At 37.9% G+C, this 21,146-nt stretch overlaps 1 protein-coding gene across 1 annotated transcript in view; it reads right to left on the reverse strand.

Annotated features, from left to right (window-relative positions):
• The window catches only part of LOC131894166 (SHC SH2 domain-binding protein 1), a 42,056-nt gene that overhangs the window by 12,185 nt on the left and 8,725 nt on the right, over window positions 1-21,146 (reverse strand). The window contains exons 2-8 of the mRNA XM_059244371.1: window positions 20,006-20,161; window positions 19,755-19,870; window positions 16,279-16,487; window positions 7,804-7,896; window positions 3,430-3,663; window positions 3,155-3,323; window positions 974-1,094 (exon numbers count right to left, since the gene is read on the reverse strand). Coding sequence (XP_059100354.1) covers window positions 974-1,094; window positions 3,155-3,323; window positions 3,430-3,663; window positions 7,804-7,896; window positions 16,279-16,487; window positions 19,755-19,870; window positions 20,006-20,161 — 1,098 coding nt within the window. The remainder of the gene's footprint in view (window positions 1-973; window positions 1,095-3,154; window positions 3,324-3,429; window positions 3,664-7,803; window positions 7,897-16,278; window positions 16,488-19,754; window positions 19,871-20,005; window positions 20,162-21,146) is intronic.

Raw genomic sequence — 21,146 nt, forward strand, 5'->3', positions numbered from 1 at the left:
TGGTACATATATACAATTCAGTTCTAAAAAAGAAGATATGAAATTATAAAGTTCATAGGAAAATGGAAGCAGAAAATATTAAGTGAGGTAATCTAGATTCAGAAAGACAAACATCTCATTTTCTCTCTTGTATGTGTATCTTAGCTTCTAATATTTAATGTATTTGTATTTAGATGAGAGGGGATATAGTATATGTCATGAAGGGGGGGTGCAAGAAATAATAGATATGAAAGTAGAAAGGGAGTACTGGGAATCAAAGGGTTAAAGTAGGGATAGGGAAGCAAGGAGGCAGTGACAGGCAGAGGTTGTGGCGAGGATAAACTAAAACTAAACATACGAAAACGTCATAAGGAAACCTGCTACTTTGTAAGATAATTAACAAATTCCCTCTCTCTCTCTCTCTCTCTCTCTCTCTCTCTCTCTCTCTCTCTCTCTCTCTCTCTCTCTCTCTCTCTCTCACACACACACACACACACACACTTCTGTTCTAGAAATAGATTTCCTTTCTATAAACTACCAATCTTCTAGAATCTTCTAGAACCTATACTTGTTACTAATAGCCTTTGTTTTTAATGTGCATCTATAAAAATCTTATCAATATACTGCTACAAACACTTATGATTCAAACTGTTCAAACACTGGGTCAATTTCTTATACAATTTAAATATCCTTAATGTGAGCCGGGTGGTGGTGGCACACACTTTTAATCCCAGCACTCGGGAGGCAGAGCCAGATGGATCTCTGTGAGTTTGATGCCAGCCTGGTCTACAGAGCGAGATTCAGGACAGGCACCAAAACTACATGGAGAAACCCTGTCTTGAAGAATCAAAAAAAAAAAAAAAAAAAAAAATCATTAATGTGTCAGAACACCTCACTTGAAATCAGATGGGTTGAATTTTGGAGTTAACCAAGATCACTAAATTACTGTTTACTTATTATGAATTAAAGTTTGGTTATGATCTTCCATACTCACCTTCTAACTCAATGGAGTCAGCTATGGAGCAGGTGCCATGAACCACATAATGGCCAGGACAAATAATAACAGTGTCACCTTCATGGCAGGCATTTATAGCAGACAACAGATCACTATGGAACTAGAAAACAACATACTGTAAATATATATCCCCAAAGCCACTTAAGTATCACTCCAAGGGCCTTCATGTCCCATTTGAAAATGAACCCAACTTTGTTTTTATCTATCTTTCTAATAGTGCACTTAGCCCAGTGTGTGCTTTTGCATTGCTATCACTGAAAAAGAACAGTGCTCTTACTATTTGAATCTCACAGAAAACCAACTCCAGAATGCTGTGGGATGGTCTGCATGTCAAGTGTGTTGCTGATTGGTCAGTAAATAAATCACTGATTGGCCATTGGCTAGGCAGGAAGTATAGGCGGGACAAGGAGAAGAATTCTGGGAGGTGGAAGGCTGAGAGAGAGACACTGCCAGCCACAACCATGACAAGCAGCATGTGAAGACGCCGGTAAGCCACGAGCCACGTGGCAAGGTATAGATTTATAGAAATGGATTAATTTAAGATATAAGAACAGTTAGCAAGAAGCCTGCCACGGCCATACAGTTTATAAGCAATATAAGTCTCTGTGTTTACTTGGTTGGGTCTGAGTGACTGTGGGACTGGCGGGTGACAGAGATTTGTCCTGACTGTGGGCAAGGCAGGAAAACTCTAGCTACAAATGGCGCCCAACGTGGGGCAAGAGTTTCCACCTAAAACCTGAGTAAAAAGATTCTAAAGCGGAGCTAAAAACAGCTCCTGGTTGTCTCTTTCAAGCTAGCGGCAGCCTGCGTGTTTGAGCTACTATGGCGGGTTCCTGGCGTGCATGCTTGACCTGCAGTATGGTGGGAATGAGGCCTCTGCAAGTGGCACATTAAGCTGTGTGGTGGATTTAGCCTTTGCTAGTACAAAACAAAACAAAACAACAACAACAAAAAAAGAGGTTTCTGGGCTACACGCTGCTTTGATAGAAGCATAGACCCACTATTTCTGAGAGTTGATGGCTCGAGTTGATGGCTCCCAGAGCTGGCGGAAAACGTACTACCGCCATGTTGGGAAGCTGAAGTGGGCGGAACCAGCAGCCACAGCGCCAGCGCAGTTTCAGGCTTAGAAGGCTACAGTTTAAAGCAATAGGCTCAAGCTAATATAAAAAAATAAGCCACGTAAAGATGGCTACCACACAGAAAATCTGGATTATGTTCTCTTTGATATTCATAACTGAAGAAAAACATTTGATTACAAAAGCTGTTAAGTTATGCCAAAATGTATATTTTAAAGGTACCTTGACTTCAAAATTTGGATGTAAAGATATGTTGCTTTGGAAAGGAGGCTCTGCTTTTGTTTCCACAGAAAGCCAGAGGCTATGGATTTGTTCCAGATTAAGATACATCAGGTTTGACCAGCCAAGACCACCTGAAAGGTCTCCGATGACACCATGGCCCAGATGATCCAACATCCAGAACCGTTTCAAGGCAACTGGCTCAGACGATACACCCTCATGGACTACTCCATAATCCTAAAATATTCTTTGTGTCCTCATAAGATACAGCGCCCCCCTCCAGCAGGAAGTAGTAAGAGAAACTGCGCCCAAATTCCCAAATATACCAAGCTGACTTTGGAGATATGCAAAGGTTAAAACCTTCCTTTTTAAGAAAAGAAAAGGGGAAGTGCTGTGGGATGGTCTGTATGTCAAGTGTGTTGCTGATTGGTCAGTAAATAAATCACTGATTGGCCATTGGCTAGGCAGGAAGTATAGGCGGGACAAGGAGAAAAATTCTGGGAGGTGGAAGGCTGAGAGAGAGACACTGCCAGCCACAACCATGACAAGCAGCATGTGAAGACGCCGGTAAGCCACGAGCCACGTGGCAAGGTATAGATTTATAGAAATGGATTAATTTAAGATATAAGAACAGTTAGCAAGAAGCCTGCCACGGCCATACAGTTTATAAGCAATATAAGTCTCTGTGTTTACTTGGTTGGGTCTGAGTGACTGTGGGACTGGCGGGTGACAGAGATTTGTCCTGACTGTGGGCAAGGCAGGAAAACTCTAGCTACACCAGAAACTTTCTGTAAACACTTTGTAGAATTGGTGAAAATTTGGAGTTAATCAAAAGCAGTCACTTAGAGCAAAAATTTCTTTTTACCTGAATTTCTGTTTCTTCTTTGCAAGACTCCTCACAAAACCTGTCCCTGAATAGAGACCGCAGCAGACCTGTCTTCATGGTGGAGGAAACCACATGGGTGACCTTCTGGCCATTTTGACGAGTGCCCTTGGCTTGGATATTAGAGTTCTTCTGATAACCAAAAACATATCTTTAAAACAAACAAACAAAAACAAAACAAGAAAACAAGAACCATCACTTCTCACTAAGATAGCTAGTAAGATATGCTAAATAATTAAGAACAACAAGACACATACCTCAACAAAGGATTCTCGATGAGTTTTAGCTTCTGTTTCAACTGTTCAATTTCTGAATACAAATTTAACCCTTCCACCATGGAGATATTTTCCTGCTCAGAATCTGAATTACAATTTGACAAACTGCTTCTCAGATTTAAAAATTTCCTGTAACTCTCTTCACATTGAGACAACAGATTGTGGTAGTCAACAATAAGTCCTGAGGGAACTCGATCTTCAAGTATATCATAATACCTGAAAGTTTAAAAGCAAATTAAAATCCATTTCCTTTTCTAGGACATTTTCCTATCATTAAGATTTGATTTAGTCCTCAAAGACTCAGATTATTTTACCATCATTTTTAGCATTCTCTTTGTCTGCAAGGCACCATTCCTGGGTCACTTCTTACTTTTCTATTCTTCCCCCTACCCATCAGCCATCTGCAAACTTACAAGCTTTGTTCTTGATCTGTTGGCCTGTGAGTAAGGCAACTTTCCTGAGTCAATCTCTTATTATCTTTCCCTGGCCTTAAATTAGCCTTTACCCCACCCCACCCTGCCATCTGCAAGTCTGTAATCCTAATTATAGAGTTGTGCTCATGAACTTTCAACATTTGTAAACCTCCTTTCTTGGACTAGCTATAGACCTGTAGTTTAGGAGCTATCTTTCCCTGGTTCAATTCAACAGATCATCTACTTATTATACCTGGCCTTGCTCTCGGGACACATGGCCTGCATTGGCCTAATCTAAAGAAGAGCAGATTTGCACACCAGTCACACAACCAAAGAAAGAAGTCCACATGCTCTGGTCAAATCATAAAAACCAAAACAATATGAAAGGCCAAAATAAAATAGCATGCCTCCCATCAAACTTAGTCCTATAGAAGTGTTCTCTAATGAGAATGCCCTAGATAAACCTCAGGTCACAGACTTTAAAAGAATAATCATAAACTATGCAAAAAATTTAAATATACAAACATTGATCTCTGAGAAGAAAATAATAAAAACTTGAATAATGTACAAGAAAAAATACACAGCTGAATGAAGATAATTTGAGATTTGAAAACTTAATTCAATAAAGAGATAGAAACATTTAAAAGAATACAAGTCAAAATGATGGAATGGAAAAACTCAGTATTCCAATCAGAGAACTCAGAGCAAAGCCTTACAAGTAAAATGAATCAAACAGAAAATAGAACAGCAAGATACAGCAGAGGTTCTAGAAAAAAATAAGCTAAGAAATTATTATTTTAGTCAAAGGATAGCAAAAAACCAGAAATGTGGGATACCATTAAATCTTGAAATTATAGGCATAGAAGACCGAGAATTAGGAGGCAATGTCATGGACCAGATTTTTAACAATATCATAGAAGAAAACTTTCCCAAGCTAAGGAAAGACATACTCAAAGAACACCAACTACTCAAAACCAGAAAATTAAACACTCCACATCATATCATAGTCAAAACACTATACAAGACAAAGAAAAAAATATTAAAAGCTAGAAGAAAGAAGATACAAGTTACATATAAAGGAAACTCCACTAGAATAACACCTGATTTATCAATGGAATCTCTGAAAGTCATAAGAGCCAAGAGCAATACACTCTAAGTTATAAAAGACTACAACTGCCAACTCAAGACTACTGTTCCCAGAAAAAAAATCTGACATAGTTGAATGATTAAAACAAAACAAAAACATTCCATGATTCCAAATGGCCTAAAAGAATTCATATACAGAAATAACAAACCTTAACAAATACAGAAAAAAGTTTAAAAAAAATCCCTTGTAGCCTATGCGAATATTTAAATATAAAATCGACACAAGACTCTAGCAAACTAGTGTATAAACTCATAGAAGTTAAACAACTTATTACTTAATGGCAAGTGGGTCAAATAAATCAAAATATTCCTGAAACTAAATAAAAACAAAAGAGAAACATAACAAAACCTCTGAGACACATTATAAGCAGTTCTACGAGTGAAGTTCGTAGCCCCAAGGACCTACATTAAAAAAACCAGGAAGAGTACAAATAAATGACTTAACAATGCAATTCAAGAAATTAGAAAAAGAAATAACAAAAATTAAAGCAACAATTAATGATATAGAAAAAAGAAAACACTACAAAGAATAAATGAATCAAGAATTGGTTCTTTGAGAAGGTAAACAAGATAGACCTTCTATCTTTCCTTTGGTTAGTTACCTCTGGCTCAACTAACCAAAGGAAAGAGTTAGATGAAAAAGGCATGCAGGGGCTAGAGTTCAATTCCCAACAACCGCATGGCGGCTTGCAACCATCTATAATGATCTGATGCTCTCTTCTGGAGTGCAGGTATGCATGCAGACAAAACACTGTATGCATAATAAATAATCTTAAAAAATGCATGCAGTAAAATGACATGACTAAGCTAATGGGTAAAAATTAATGAAAAAAAAGAGGATCAATATGGAACTTAAGTACAATATTACTCTCATTATATATAATTATATATAATTTTTAAATAATCATTTTATTTCTCAATTAAAAGCGTACTAACTAGTTACAACTCAGACAAGAGCTTTTTAATATTATACTCACCTGGGTAGCATCTAAAAATGTAAATGTCCAGACTCCCAATCAGACCAATTAAATAGATCTCTTAAACACAGATGTACTTTCTAAAGTTCTCTACAGAAACTAATACCTAGTGAATGTTGAGAAATAATGCCTTAAATGTTTTGTTTTGTAGAAGTTTTGCTGTTTTAAATTAGTAATGCCCTGAATAAGATGGGAGAAGAAAAACATACCCTAAGCAAACATATCAAACTATAGCTAATACTTAACATTTTAAAGAAAATAAATTTTCAGGCTTTTCAAATATTAGGAGACACTAAAAAGTGTGGATTTGGTGCTTTAGTTAACCCATATGCATCTAAAGATAATCTGCAAGTCCACTTTCCAAACAAGAAACCAGGGATCATCATTGACAGATGCATCAGGTCAAGCTGTGAAGACGAGACTCAATTTTAAAAGCAGTCTCTTAACATTTCTGCAACCATGTTAATTAGCACATTTTTTATACTGATACTTCAAAGTTTGAAAATAATACACCAACAGTCATATTTCTGCCTCCTACATTTTGTTATAGTGTGTTTTGAATTAGAAAGGAAAAAATGCACATAATATAAAATCAAAACAATATGGTTTGATCACTTTTAAATGTTGCCTGTTGACAGCTCTTCTATCAGCACAGGGAACTTTTCCCATCTGCCAACATTTCTATCATACCATTTTCCTTTCTTCTCCATAACAACAACAACAAAAAAATAATCTCCCTTAGGTTCTCACATTTGCCAGTGAAATGTATGATACCATATTAATTAATCATTGTTAGCATATGGAAGACTGTCAAATCAGAACATATTTTTTCGTCTAGGTAAAGATCAAATATACCAGATACACATGATATTTACCTATAATTAAATTTCACACCTATAAAAATTAACTATTGCTGTTTAAGAGTAACCAAAACAAACTTAGAAAATATTCAGTCTCTTAACAATATCCAAGATTCTTAACATACAAGCTCAGTTGAATATTATTCAGTGAATTGCACACACACAAATAAGAGTCCCTAATGGCTAATTGTCTAGGAGGAGGGGGAGGAATGAGAACTACAGAAGACAGATTGTTGGGATCAGGAAGTCTTTCATAAGTTGATGACTTATCCCAAGCAAGTTTATTAAAAAGTAGAGCATCTTATATATGGTCTGCAAGGAACGAAATGGCCAAAGATCAGCAGAGAGCTAAATCGGATGATGTTGGCAAAAAAAAAACAGGATTCCTTAGACACAGCTACCCCAGGGCTGACAACCACAACCATTCAGAGGAGAAAGCCAGGTTCCCAGGGGCCAAAACCGTAACTCCTTCAAGGCCCTGGCATCAGCCCTACACTGGGATCTTGCCAAGTTTATACCCTGGGTAAGGACACAGAACTAGAGTTCTCTGTTCCCTTTTTCTTTTCATTGGGGCCTCTGAGGAAGCCTGGGATTGGCCTGGCTCCCAATATTTCAGATTTACAAGCTTTTAACCTAGATATTCTTAAAACTCTACTTTTAAATTTACTTCAAAAATAGAACCAGGCATGGTGGTACAAGCCTATTATTGCAATACTAGTGAGACCAGGGTGGGGGAGGGGGAGCTATAGAGATTCTATTTCAAAACAAAACAGAATACATGTATACAAGTACACACACACACACACACACACACACACACACACACACACACAATGCAGGTGTCTGTTTTCCCCCCACAAGGTTTATTCAATAACTTGTCATGATGCACTATCTGTACTATCTGTACATCAGAAGCTCCTGTGTGTGTGTCTACCACATCAGTAAGTAATAAATACTTACAATCTCAGTCGCGGTTCAACACATCTGATAAAATAATCATACTCATCTTCTTCTTCTTCATCCCAACTCCTCCAAATGTTTTTATAGAAAAACCTGAAAAGAAGCTTAATATCAATCAGATTCAACTGCTGGTTCAAAAGGCCGGTGTTGTGGTTTGAATATGGGAAGTCTACCGTAGGCTCATGTGGGTGAACACTTGGTCTCCAGCAGGTGGCAATGTTTGGAAACGTTTAGGGGATGGAGTCTTGCTGAAAGAAATACTAGGCACGAGGCTTAAAGGTTTTAGCATGGCTGTACCTGCAGTTATTTCTCTGGTTCCATCCTGCCTATACAAGATTTGGGGAGGGTATTACACTGCTGCTACCGTCCTAACTATGATGGTCTATGTCCCTCTTTGGAGCAGTAAACTAAAAGAAACCTTTTCTAGCCGGGCGGTGGTGGCGCACGCCTTTAATCCCAGCACTCGGGAGGCAGAGCCAGGTGGAGCTCTGTGAGTTTGAGGCCAGCCTGGGCTACCAAGTGAGTTCCAGGAAAGGGCGCAAAGCTACACAGAGAAACCCTGTCTTGAAAAACCAAAAAAAAAAAAAAAAAAAAAAAAAAGAAACCCTTTCTTCACTAAATTGCTTCATATTTTCTTTAAAATTCCCCAGATGCTTCAACATATGAAAAAATTCCAAACATATATGATAAAAGAAAACAGACAATATGAATAGCAGCTTCAAAAATTATCAATTCACAGGTAATTTTTTTCCCCATCTCTACCCAAAAACGCTGCCTAGGGGGCCAGCCTCCAGGCAGCACCAGGGCTTGCAAAAAAAAAAAAAAAAAAAAAAAAAAAATCCATGAACGCAGCGAGGGCTAGACTTTTTCTATCTGACAGATAATAAAGAAACACATGCTTTATGATGGTAACTTTTCTCTTTTACTTCATCTTAAAAAATATTTCTGAAAATCTGTCTCCACACAACTCCATTTCCATACACCTCTTCTACATAGCTATACATTTCATCTACATAGCTCTCTCTTATATCCATACATCTTTCCTCAACAGCTACTTCTCCACATACCTCTCTTCTACATATCTCTTCTTACACACTTTTTTTTTTTTTTGGTTTTTTGAGACAGGGTTTCTCTGTGTAGCTTTGCACCTTTCCTGGCTCTCGCACTGTAGACTAGGCTGGCCTTGAACTCACAAAGATCCGCCTGCCTCTGCCTCCCGAGTGCTGGGATTAAAGGCGTGCGCCACCACAGCCCGGCTCACACTTTTTTTTTTTTTGGTTTTTTGAGACAGGGTTTCTCTGTGTAGTTTTGGTGCCTGTCTTGGATCTCGCTCTGTAGACCAGGCTAGCTTCAAACTCACAGAGATCCGCCTGTCTCTGCCTCCCAAGTGCTGGGATTAAAAGTGTGCACCACCGCCGCCCAACACACACATCTTTACATAGATGCTGCTCCATCTCTCTACACAGCTACTCATCTTCTCTACATAGTTCTACACAGTTCTTTACAGCTCTCTACATAGCTACACAGCTGTTTACACAGCCCTAATCAGCTCTTTACATAGCTCTTTCTACACACACCTCCTTCAACTGCCAAACTCTGGACAATTATGAGCTACATACACGGGGGTCCAACCTATTCTAAGAACACTAAGCACATAGTTTCTCTCAGGCTAGGGAGGCCATGCTGACAGGATTCCCAGACAGAGAGTAACATTGAAATTCAGGACTTAATAAACACTTAGTTGGCTGGACCTTGAGTCCTCCATCACAAATTGAGGCCAGGAGTACATGCAGAAAGTCAACTGCTGCAGGGAGTTATGTCTTAATGTTATCAGCCTGACTTTGGTTCAACAGACACCTGGGAATTTGCCCTTATTTTGCAGGGGCAACTAATCTATTTTGAATCTGCTCTGAAGTCTGAAATCAGCTAAATGTGTAAAAAGCTGTCTTTATAACTGAGAATATTGTAATTTTACTATGTCAGTCTGAGCTTTGAAAATATCCTAATGTTATTTCTATTCATCAAAATTATATAGCTTAAGCAGAAATCATCTTTCTGACCATCCAGATATGTGTGCCCAGTAGATGAAATATATTCATGAGATAAACACACAAGCAGTGGGGAAAATACCCACAGCTGTTTATAGGGAAGAAATGCAGTGACACATGAGAAAATTACAGACAGAAGCAACCAGTCCAGAGTCTGTTTAACAAGATTCCCATAAGCCTTGTTTAACAAGATTCCTCCATCAGAGAATTATTCATCTATCAATTGCTATCTGCTGTATGTTCTTGTGGCCTCTGGTAAAGCCATTGCTACCAGCAGCTCTCAGCAACCCAATTCACTTATCCCTCTTATCTCCTATATCATGTTCATACTGGATTATTTCTAAACAAATCTCAGACATAGTATTTGCTCATTTTTATCATGTATCTTTAAAGCACTTCTGCTTTTAAAGCATGCAAACTTTAAATCACTTACACATAAACTCCCAATTTCACATACTCTTTCAAATTCCCTTGTAGTATGTTGGTCAAATGCCTTCTACTTTCTCCACCTGGTAAATATATTTAAATTCCATATCTAGCTCAAGTATTATCCATACCAATACAGTACAGATACTTATATATCATTCACTATGCATCTCTTCCAGAGCTTACTCTTTCAAAGCAGAACCTAGAATGGGGCTCAGCCTCCCACAGGGCTCACACATCACCCTTCTGTGGTGGTATGTTAATAAATAAAGTTGCCTGGGGTCAGAGCTATTAGAGCCATAGCAAGTGCGTGGCAGTGGTGGTGTATGCCTTTAAGGACCTGGAGGGCGGTACATACAGGCAGTGACGAGGCAGTCACATGATTGGGTTTACAACCAATCAGAAGCCAGAACAGAGAGATTATAGAGACAGACACACAGGAAAGAGGGCTCCTCTTTCGGAGAGCTCTCTTGGCTGAGGAGGATCCCTGAATCAAGAAGGGTGAGGCTCTTGGCTCTGACCTCTTGGCTTTCTTCTCTGAATCGGCTCTGTGTTTTCTGTCTGATAAAACCGTTGGCTACATCTACACTGAATTACATCTACATTTGGCGCCCAACGTGACAAGAATCCGTTAAAAACCGTTAAACTGCTAAGCTGGATTCACACCTCGGACACTAGGTGGCTGTTTTGAAATTCCCTCGGATTTGTACTGTTCTACGAGGACTTGGTTATCCAATATTTTAAAGGAAACTATTTAAAGAGAAATTTTTTTTCCACATTTAAAAAAAAAAAAAAAGAGAATGGGTTTTCTGTGTTCATTAGAAGAAAATTGGGCTTTGTTTGCAATTTTAGACAGTCTAACAATGGAACAGTTATATGAGAAGATTAATGTTGATAGAATTATGCATTTTATTACTATATTTATTCTTATTTTACTATTTAAGAAGATAGTCAATTTAAGTGCCAGGGTGACAGCTTTAGAAAAACTTGATACACTTGTAAAAACTCAGACAGAAGAAACTAACAGTGAAGTTGCTTCAAGATTGGATCATAGGGTTACAGAAAGAAAGCCTGTTTTCACACAGTCACCCTTAGTTTGTCCAGTAACCGTACAGCAGTTGCCTGATCAAATGACTACACAAAATATTTGGGCTCCAATCGAAATGTTAGATTTACGAAGGTTTAAGGAGGCAATAGTATCTTATGGCATGCATTCCCCATATGTAAACCAAATGTTAAACTCTTGGTCAACATATAACAGGATTGTACCACAGGATTGGCGGGAGCTGGCACAAGCTGTTCTGGAACCCAGTCAAAGGCTTCAGTGGCTAACTTGGTTCAAGGATGAAGCTAAAAACATAGAAAAACAGTGGAGGGATAAAGGAATACAAGTCTGCCAGGATCAGCTTATGGGAGAAGGTCAATATGCTTCAGCACCAGCACAATGTTTATATGATGTCCAAACCCTAATTTTATGTCGAACAGCAGCCTTGAATGCATGGGACAGAGTTGAGGAACCAGGAAAAAAAACTGAGTCATTTACAAAGGTTGTACAAGGCCCAAAAGAATCTTTCACAGACTTTTTACAAAGACTGGCTTCAGCAGTAAAGAGAATGGTCCTGGATTCAGAAGCTGGTAAGATAATAATTGAAACTTTGGCCTTTGAGAATGCGAATGTAGCATGCAAAACAATAATCAGGCCGTTAAAGGCAAGATCTGCACCTTTGGAAGATTGGATTAGAGACACGGTTAATGTTGAAACTCATGAGCATGATGATACGTGGGTAGGAGAAGCAATTTCAAGAGGTTTGAGGAATGTTAGATGTTTTGGATGTGGAAGGCAAGGACATATGAAAAGGGACTGTAAACAGGTCATTCCTAGAAACAATGTTTCCTCAAGGAACAATGGCAACAGAATGCCCCTTCCTTCTGGAGTATGCAGAAGGTGTGGTAAGGGAAAACACTGGACCAACGAATGTAGATCAACAAGGGACAGACAGGGTAATCCTTTGCCTCAGTCTTCGGGAATCTCCCAGAGGGGCCTCATGCAGGCCCCAATAGCAAATCCAGTTCAAACCTTTCCTGCAGTTGTAGAGGAAATCCCTACTCAGAGCAATTAAATAACCAAACGCCTATTGGAATAAGTCATGCTGGTCAGGATGATGAAACAGAGAGAATAGAAAATTCAGGAGAAAACATAAAGAAAATTTTTTATTACAATATAAAGCATATTACAGGCATACCACATAATCCTACAGGTCAAGCAGTTATAGAAAGATCAAACAGAACTCTAAAGGATATGCTAAATAAACAGAAAGGGGTAACAAAAACCCCCAGAAACAGACTACATAATGCTCTATTAACTTTGAATTTTCTTAATGCCAATGAGAAAGGAACAACAGCTGCAGAGAGACATTGGATAATAGAAAAAACTACAGAATTAAATCAGCCTATATACTTTAAGGATGTGCTGACCTCAGAATGGAAACCAAGGTATGTGTTACATTGGGGACGAGGTTTTGCTTTTGTTTCTACAGGAGAAGATAAGTTGTGGGTACCATCAAAATTGATAAAGGTTCGATTTGAACAAGAGAAACCTCTTAATTAGAGGAGGTGATAGTTCATCAACCAACATGAACATCCAATTTAAACTAACTTATACCAGTAACACATGTCTTTTCATTTAATCAGATAGTAACTTGCCAAAAAGGAACATCCCCAAAAATTAGTCTTGGGGAAAGGTTTTTGTTTTTGTCTTTTAGGAGAATGGAGGTTAGGAAGCTGAAGAACACTGGACAAATGAGACAACTGATCAGCTTTGAACTACAAGGTGCTCAGAGTAATTTTGAGATGACTAGCTGAGATGATCCAGTCTCAAAGACTACTTGAATAAGGACTTGAGATGAATCCTGAACTTTGGCATTATACACAGACTGGATAATGAAGGATATGGTTACCTTTCCTAGAATTTGACAATTAACCTAAAATTTTTCTTTCAGGATAAAGATAACTTCGCCCATACCCAGTAGGAAGCAATTTTAAGAATACGACGCCCACATTCCCAAAGAGGTGGTGTGGGGCAGGTGGTTTTTTGATCTTTTAATGGGTTTTGGGTCTGGGATAATTTTCGTTGTTTAGGGGGTTGGTTACAAGTTGTTGTCAAGGGTTAGGAAAAAGGCTAAGCAAAAGAGATTAGATTTAAGGTTCTTATTAAAAAAAAAAAAGAAAGAAAGAAGAAGAAAAAGACAATTACTAGTTTTAAGTATTTTACATTGGATTGGATTGTTTTATACTGTATACAAGTTATATATATTGGAATTGATATTGTTAGAAAATGCTATATGTATATTTCTAATTGTACTTATACCGTTCATTTAACAATGCAATTTTCTGATCCTTGAATGTTATTATTACCAACTATTAGGATATAAAGAAATGAAAGTTAGTTAGTTATAGTTGAAGATTAGTTAGTTATAGTTGAAAGTTAGTTAGTTATAGTTGAAGATTAGTTAGTTATAGTTAAAGATTAATTAGGATAGAAAGTGAATTAGATACATTTTGGACTTAACAAAATAAGATAAATAATGAAATTATTTTCTCTGAATTTGTCAAATACAAATGGACTAGAAATTATTTAGACATTGTATATAGTTATTGTACTTTTGTATGTAGTTTTTCTTTTGTTAGTTATAACCTTTTTCTTTTTTTTTTTCTTTTTATTAAATTAGAAAAGGGGAAATGTGGTGGTATGTTAATAAATAAAGTTGCCTGGGGTCAGAGCTATTAGAGCCATAGCAAGTGCGTGGCAGTGGTGGTGTATGCCTTTAAGGACCTGGAGGGCGGTACATACAGGCAGTGACGAGGCAGTCACATGATTGGGTTTACAACCAATCAGAAGCCAGAACAGAGAGACTATAGAGACAGACACACAGGAAAGAGGGCTCCTCTTTCGGAGAGCTCTCTTGGCTGAGGAGGATCCCTGAATCAAGAAGGGTGAGGCTCTTGGCTCTGACCTCTTGGCTTTCTTCTCTGAATCGGCTCTGTGTTTTCTGTCTGATAAAACCGTTGGCTACATCTACATTGAATTACATCTATACCCTTCCTAGATGCTCACATCCAAACTGCTCCACTTCTCAGTTTCTATCCTGTCCTATCAAGTCCCCACTCTAGTGCATGCACTCATAACTGACTGACAAAGCTCTGTACCTTCTGATCTATAAAAACACCCAGTCTGGCATCTCCTAGGACTGACTGTGTTCTGAATGTGCTGGCCTTTCAACATCTTACTCACTGACATTCTGCACTTGTCCTCCTTGCCTAGTTAACCTTCCAGACTCAAGTTTATATGCCACTTCTCCAAGAAACAACCATGGAACAGCCATCTCAACACAGTAATTCTAATTTAGCACTTACTGCCATTTGCAGTTATGTATATATAAGTCTGGGTGCTTATCACTTTTTTTTTTTTTTGGTCTTGTTTTGATAAGGTCAATCTGAGCATAGTGAGTCTGGGTATTAGGGCAGTCTCAGTAAAATCAGTTTAACCCACTAAAAGTATAGAAAGTACCAAGTACCTTTTAGACTATGAAACACCAAACAATATGATTGACATCATATTACCTAATCTTATAGTTCCTAGAAGAATATGCATCTAATTTTATTATTCTTAGTATCTTTTCAGATGTATGTTTCTTTGGAATTTTATTTGTGAAAGACAATTTGATTAGATAAATAAGGCTTACTAATAAAGAATGAGTATATACACCAGGGCCTATTATATTGACATAGGAGAGTGGTATTTTTATTCCCCACCTTAAAGAGGCAAATACAAAACAAAGAACAAATCTACTACCAAGTTTGATTGCATAGATTATATAGAATTTGAAAACAAATGCATTACTAATACAATTTTCGTCTTTTACTCAGCAATTCAGATATAGATTTTAGTGTCCAATTTAAGATATTCATGATATTCATGATATATATTCATTTTAAGCAGCTAAAAGCAAAATTTCTTTAGTAAATATTCACATACCAAAATATACCACATCTATTTTCTTACCTTTCACCTTTTTTTCTGTTCTATTACATTCAAAATGTACCAACCACAAGCCTTAGCATTCATGACTTAAAAGAGAATTGTGGAATATTCCTTTACACTGTGTGAAGATATGCCACTGTGATTGGTTTAATAAAAAGTTGCCGGGTGCTGGTGGCGCACGCCTTTAATCCCAGCACTCTGGAGGCAGAGCCAGGCGGATCTCTGTGAGTTCAAGGTCAGCCTGGACTACCAAGTGAGTCCCAGGAAAGGCGCAAAGCTACACAGAGAAACCCTGTCTCGAAAAACAAAAACAAAAACAAAAACAAAAAAAAAGTTAAACGGCCAATAGCTAGGCAGGATTTTTGGGGCAGAGAGAATGCTGGGAAGGAATAGGTAGAGTCACCAGCTACACATAGAGAAAGAAAGACATGTAGGAGATGAGGTAACAAGCCATGAGCCATGTGACAGCATGTAAATGAATAGAAATGGATAAATTTAAGTTATAAGAGCTAATTACAAAAAAGCTTAAGCTATCAGCTGAGCTTTAATAATTAATAAGAAGTCTTCATGTCATTTATTTGGGAGCTGGCTGGTGGGACAGAACAATACCCCCTACAAAAGACAGCTTCTAAATCCATAAAAACCAAATTAAGAATCCTTTATTTTTGTCAACATTTGAAGAATTCGAATGATAAAAAATAATTCCACCTACTATTTTTTTCAACTTTTCAATAGGTTGGAAGTGATAACAAGGTGAAAATTTAAGATATTAAGATTTTTGTTTTTAATTTTTAAAAGATTTTCCTAGGGTGTGGATGTGTGGTTCAATGGTAAAGACATTTCCTAGGATTTGTAAGGATTTAGGTTTAAGCATCATGACAGAAAAGAAAAGGACTGGGATTACTTCACTTAATTTACAGTTTTGACCACAAGGTTACTTCTATCAACAACCCTTCCTACCTGACATGCTCAATGGCAAGTGCCATCTCGTGAAATTCGCGTGAGTCATCTGACACCACCCACAACTCCTGCAGAGGCAGGTGAAACTCCTTCAGGTCCAAAAGCTCCTTCACATTTGCCAAGGTAAAAGTGCTCAATTTAGATTCATAAATACATGGCTCTGCAAGTCTCACTACTGCCTTCAAGGCTGAAAAGTCCACGTTTGTAACCTGAAATTCAAAATAATGTTACTCATTTTAATACCCAGAAATTAAAACTGAAACACATATATAAAATACTATTTATAACCTAGTTTTTAAAAGTTAGAAATAGGTCAGAATGACTTTTAAGAATAAACAAAACAGAACTGGCTCTTGTCCTCAGCCTACAATCACGGTGAAAAATAAACCAGAGGACTTCTGGGTAAGATGGCAGAAAATAAACTGTTTCTGTGAGACACAGTAAAGAAAGTCTCAGAATTTTAAAAACCAGAATATCTCAAAGAGAAAGAGGAACAGAGCGATAAATTAAAAAAGCAGTGATAGGAAAGCCAAAAAGTACTGAGAAAAAGATAGGAACTAAAGTTCCTTAGCAGCAGGAGAGGAAACAGAAGCCTCCTCCAAAAGGTAAGCAAGGTGGGTGCCAGTAAGAGACTGAGAGTCCTACCTCAGAACAAGCCAACAGCCTTCACAAGCTTCAAAACCGGCTGTGAGTTTTGGTGAGGCCGTGCTTCTTCTGGAATTTTACTGTTACTCTGTATGACTTGGAGGGCAGAGGCCAGGCACCATGTTACTTATTTGAAACTGAGCTAAAATTGGAGGCCTCAGTATGAGGAACAATAGAGGAAGCCTGAATTTAACCTGCCACAACCCCAGATGATAGACAGGTCTGGGTGCCAGTTGCGGAGAGTAGATGCTAAAAAACAGCAAAGTGCTGGCAGCAGGAGGCTCTGACCAGCAGTGAAGTACACAGAGAAAAGTAACCCCACTCAGCTGCCAAGAGCAGAAGTCATCAACAGAGAATAACCCTGGAGTTCCACTGCCTTAAGCCTGAACTCAACAGGGCAATCAACCTCTAGAGTCACATGTCTGCCATTCACTGCTCGGATTAAAGATGTGTGTCATCATGGCCTGGCTGTGATTCATATTTAAAAGATTTTTAATGTACAGACAGACTAGAGCAGAACGTTATTTTAAGGTGTATTACATTTGTTTATGTTGCATTTATTTAACTCTGTGAAGCTGTATTACTTTGCCTGTCTAAAATACCTGATGGTCTAATAAAGAACTAAACGGCCAATAGCAAGTCAGGAGAAAGGATAAGCAGGGATGGCAGGCAGAGAGAATATATGGAAGGAGAAATCTGAGAGGAGGGAGAACTAGGAGCGAGAGAAGGAGGAGGACTCCAGGGGCCAGCCACCCAGCTATACAGCCAGCCACAGAATAAGAGTAAAAGTAAGATATATGGAAGTAAGAAAAGGAAAAAGCCCAGAGGCAAAGGGTAGATGAGATAATTTAAGTTAAGGAAAGATGGTAGAAACAAGCCAAGCTAAGGTTGGGCATTTATAATTAAGAATAAGCCTCTGTGTGTGATTTATTTGGGAGCTGGGTGGAGGGCCCCCAAAGAGACAAAGAATAAAAAAAAACCAACAGACTAGACCTATACAAGAGTTCAGTGCAGCAGCTGTTTCTTATACTCTCGATGCATTTGAGAGATAACTCTAAGTAGAACATGAGCCACTCATGGGTATAAACTGGGAAACATCAGGAGGGGTGACAGAATCTGCAGAGCCCACTGGGAACACAAAGGTAAACTCCTAAAATAAAGACCGCTCTGGTGGACATCAGACACTTGTCCAATACAGGTTCAACACCAGCATAAGCCACGGGAAAGATAAAGGTTCACAAGTCCAGTGACTTTCCACCTCTCCCACCCGATGTATGTGACAGTTTCCAATTTTCAAGGACCTAGAAAGAAGTTGCTCCAACATTTTAACATTACTATTATTACTGCCCTTTATATTTGCTGTCCCTCAGCTTTTTGTCTTTAATACTATATCAGCTGCATTTTTATTTCAGTGTATTTTTTAAAATGGTTTTATTACTTCCTTTCTGACATTCAGCTTATTATGTTTGTGAATTTTTTTATTAGTGGGTTATCTTTTTCCCCCTTTTTTGGGTCTTATTCCCCCTCCACCCATTTTTTTTCTGTATTATTGTTTTAGTAGTATTTATTGTTTTAGTTTTAAAAAAATAAATTTTAATTTTTATTCTTCATGTATTTAGGTAGTTTTGAACTTTCTCATTCATTTCTTTTACCTCATTTACTTACTATATGCACATTTATCCTAAATAATTTTTAACTTCAAAGCATATTCTACATGAGTTTTCCCATTTTCTGCTTATGGTCATCAGTGGTGTATTAGTGGGCTTTAATCAATTTTAAGTGTATTTCTGTATCTTCTAGAGTTCAGTGTTGAGCTATCATAACTGTGTTCTCCTCACTGAGTGGCATTGGAAACTAAAACCTCAAGAGGAAGCTGTCCATGTAAGATCTTCAAGTAAAACCAGAATACTTATCTAAACCAATAGATATGTAAATTTCATCACAAAATATACAAACAATTGGAAAAAAGGTAACAGGATGCCTTCAAAATAACACAACTTTTCAACTGCTAAACTGAGACACTGAAATATGTAAAATGTCAGATGAAGATGTCAAAGGTTCACTAGTACAGGTGTATATTTATACATTTTTGGTCGAGTATCTAGAGACTGGCAAGGCTCAGCAGATAATGGTGCTTACTGCCAAGCCTGACTACCTGAGTTTGATACCCTGAATCTACAAGGAGAGAACTGATTACCACAAGCTGTGCTCTGACTTCCACATGTATACATGCACACACACACACACACACACACACACACACACACACACTGAATAAATAAATATAAAAATACATGAACTTTTAAGAAAGAAACAAGAAAAGAGATCATGAAAAGGGAAGAAAAGATCTTAACAGGGTATAAAATGGAATGGGTAAAGGAATACATGTGATAAGAAAGCAGAAGCTGGGCCAGGCAGTGGTGGCGCACGCCTTTAATCCCAGCACTCGGGAGGCAGAGCAGGCGGGTCTCTGTGAGTTTGAGGCCAGCCTGGTCTCCAAAGCGAGTTCCAGGAAAGGCGCAAAGCTACACAGAGAAACCCTGTCTCGAAAAACCAAAAAAAAAAAAAAAAAAAAAAAAGAAAGCAGAAGCTGGAACTAACTTGGGGGAGGGAGGAGATTTGTGGGGAGGAAACAAATGAGAACAAAGTACATCACACATGTATGAGGATGCCATGTATTATGAAAACCATCACATATAACCTTAAAAATGATCAATGATTTCAAGGAGGATTAAAAACAAACACATTAATTCAATTCAGGACCTGGAGAACACAATCAGAAACACACAGGAAAGGTTGGCAAAATGTCTTCATAAGAGAATTCAACTTACCTCAACAAGCACCTCAAACACGTTAGTGTGCCAGACTGCCCACCATCCAGATGGTTTAAGAACCTTTTCCAAGAAGCTGACTGTGAATTCCTTTACCTCAGAAGCCTTACAGTCAGCTACAAATGAAATAAGAATTGGAAATGTATAAACGAGAAGTTAATAAATTCACCTGAATCCATTTTCTCAGAACTGACAATCTAAGGACAATCTACTTACAAAATACATCTATAAAAAGACAAGAACTTACTCACCTAAAATGTAATCTTGATAGGCTCTGAATCTCTCATAAAACAAAAGTTCATTTGTTGGGATAATTTGTGGAAAAAGAATTTTTCCTTCTGGAACAAGAGTGTTTACAGTAGCACCTGGCTTAAGATCACTGCATGGATGTGCATCCTGGAATAAACCTGAAACAATATAACAAAGAAACTCAACTATCTAGTTATTAGACAGTGCTTCTAATTGCAAGTCTATTTACTTATTTATCTATTATTTTCCAAACAAAATAAAAATAAGGATTTTGAGGATGAATGCCTTACTTAAGCTCTCATGATCAGTAATATCACTAGTTAATAAAGCTTAAACATCTCAAAATCTAAATTATACTTCAAACAACAACCAGTTAGAAAATTTCACCGATATTTTTGTTACTATCTGTGATGATTTTGAAAGCCACTCAAGTTTTCTTTCAAAGCTAATAGTTATGACTTTCAAAGATTTTTACTTTTCTTTATATGTGGAATGGCTACCCACTACAATGTAAGCCTGTGTGTGTGTGTGTGTGTGTGTGTGTGTGTGTGTGTGTGTGTTGGTATGATGAGTGTATAAGGCCAGAGGTATTGGAACTCCCTGCTCCTGGAATTACAGACAATTGTAAGCCACCCAATGTGGGTGCTGGGAATCAAACCTAGGGCAACCACTACAAAAGCAGTACTTTTTCTCACCAGCTTCCATGATTTTTATTTTTACTACAATTAGACCAAGTATCTTATAGTTTTTTTTTTCTCTGAAACAATTCCACCAATATATATTTTAAAAAGGAACTGCAAGAGGCTGGGGGAATTGGCTCAGCAGTAAAAAACATGTACTGCTCTTGCAGAAGACCAGAGTTCAATTCCCAGCACCCATGTGGCAGCTCTGGAAATCTGTAGTGGGTAGCCATTCCAGCTTTGATTTGGAAGTCAATGCCCTCTTCTAGCCTATGCAAGCCATTGCATGTATGTGGTACACACGAACCCACGAGCACACATACATTCACATGAAAATTTTACATTAATTTCTAAAAACTAGTAATTAAAAAAGCAACTGCACTCCTATACTCCTTCTCAAAAGGAGTGTTGAGGCCTCTCTACTTTCTACACTATGAGCCTGTTAGTGGCCCCTCAAAAAATA

The sequence above is a fragment of the Peromyscus eremicus genome, chromosome 17, assembly GCF_949786415.1.
Source record: "Peromyscus eremicus chromosome 17, PerEre_H2_v1, whole genome shotgun sequence".
NCBI classification, from domain to species: domain Eukaryota; kingdom Metazoa; phylum Chordata; class Mammalia; order Rodentia; family Cricetidae; genus Peromyscus; species Peromyscus eremicus.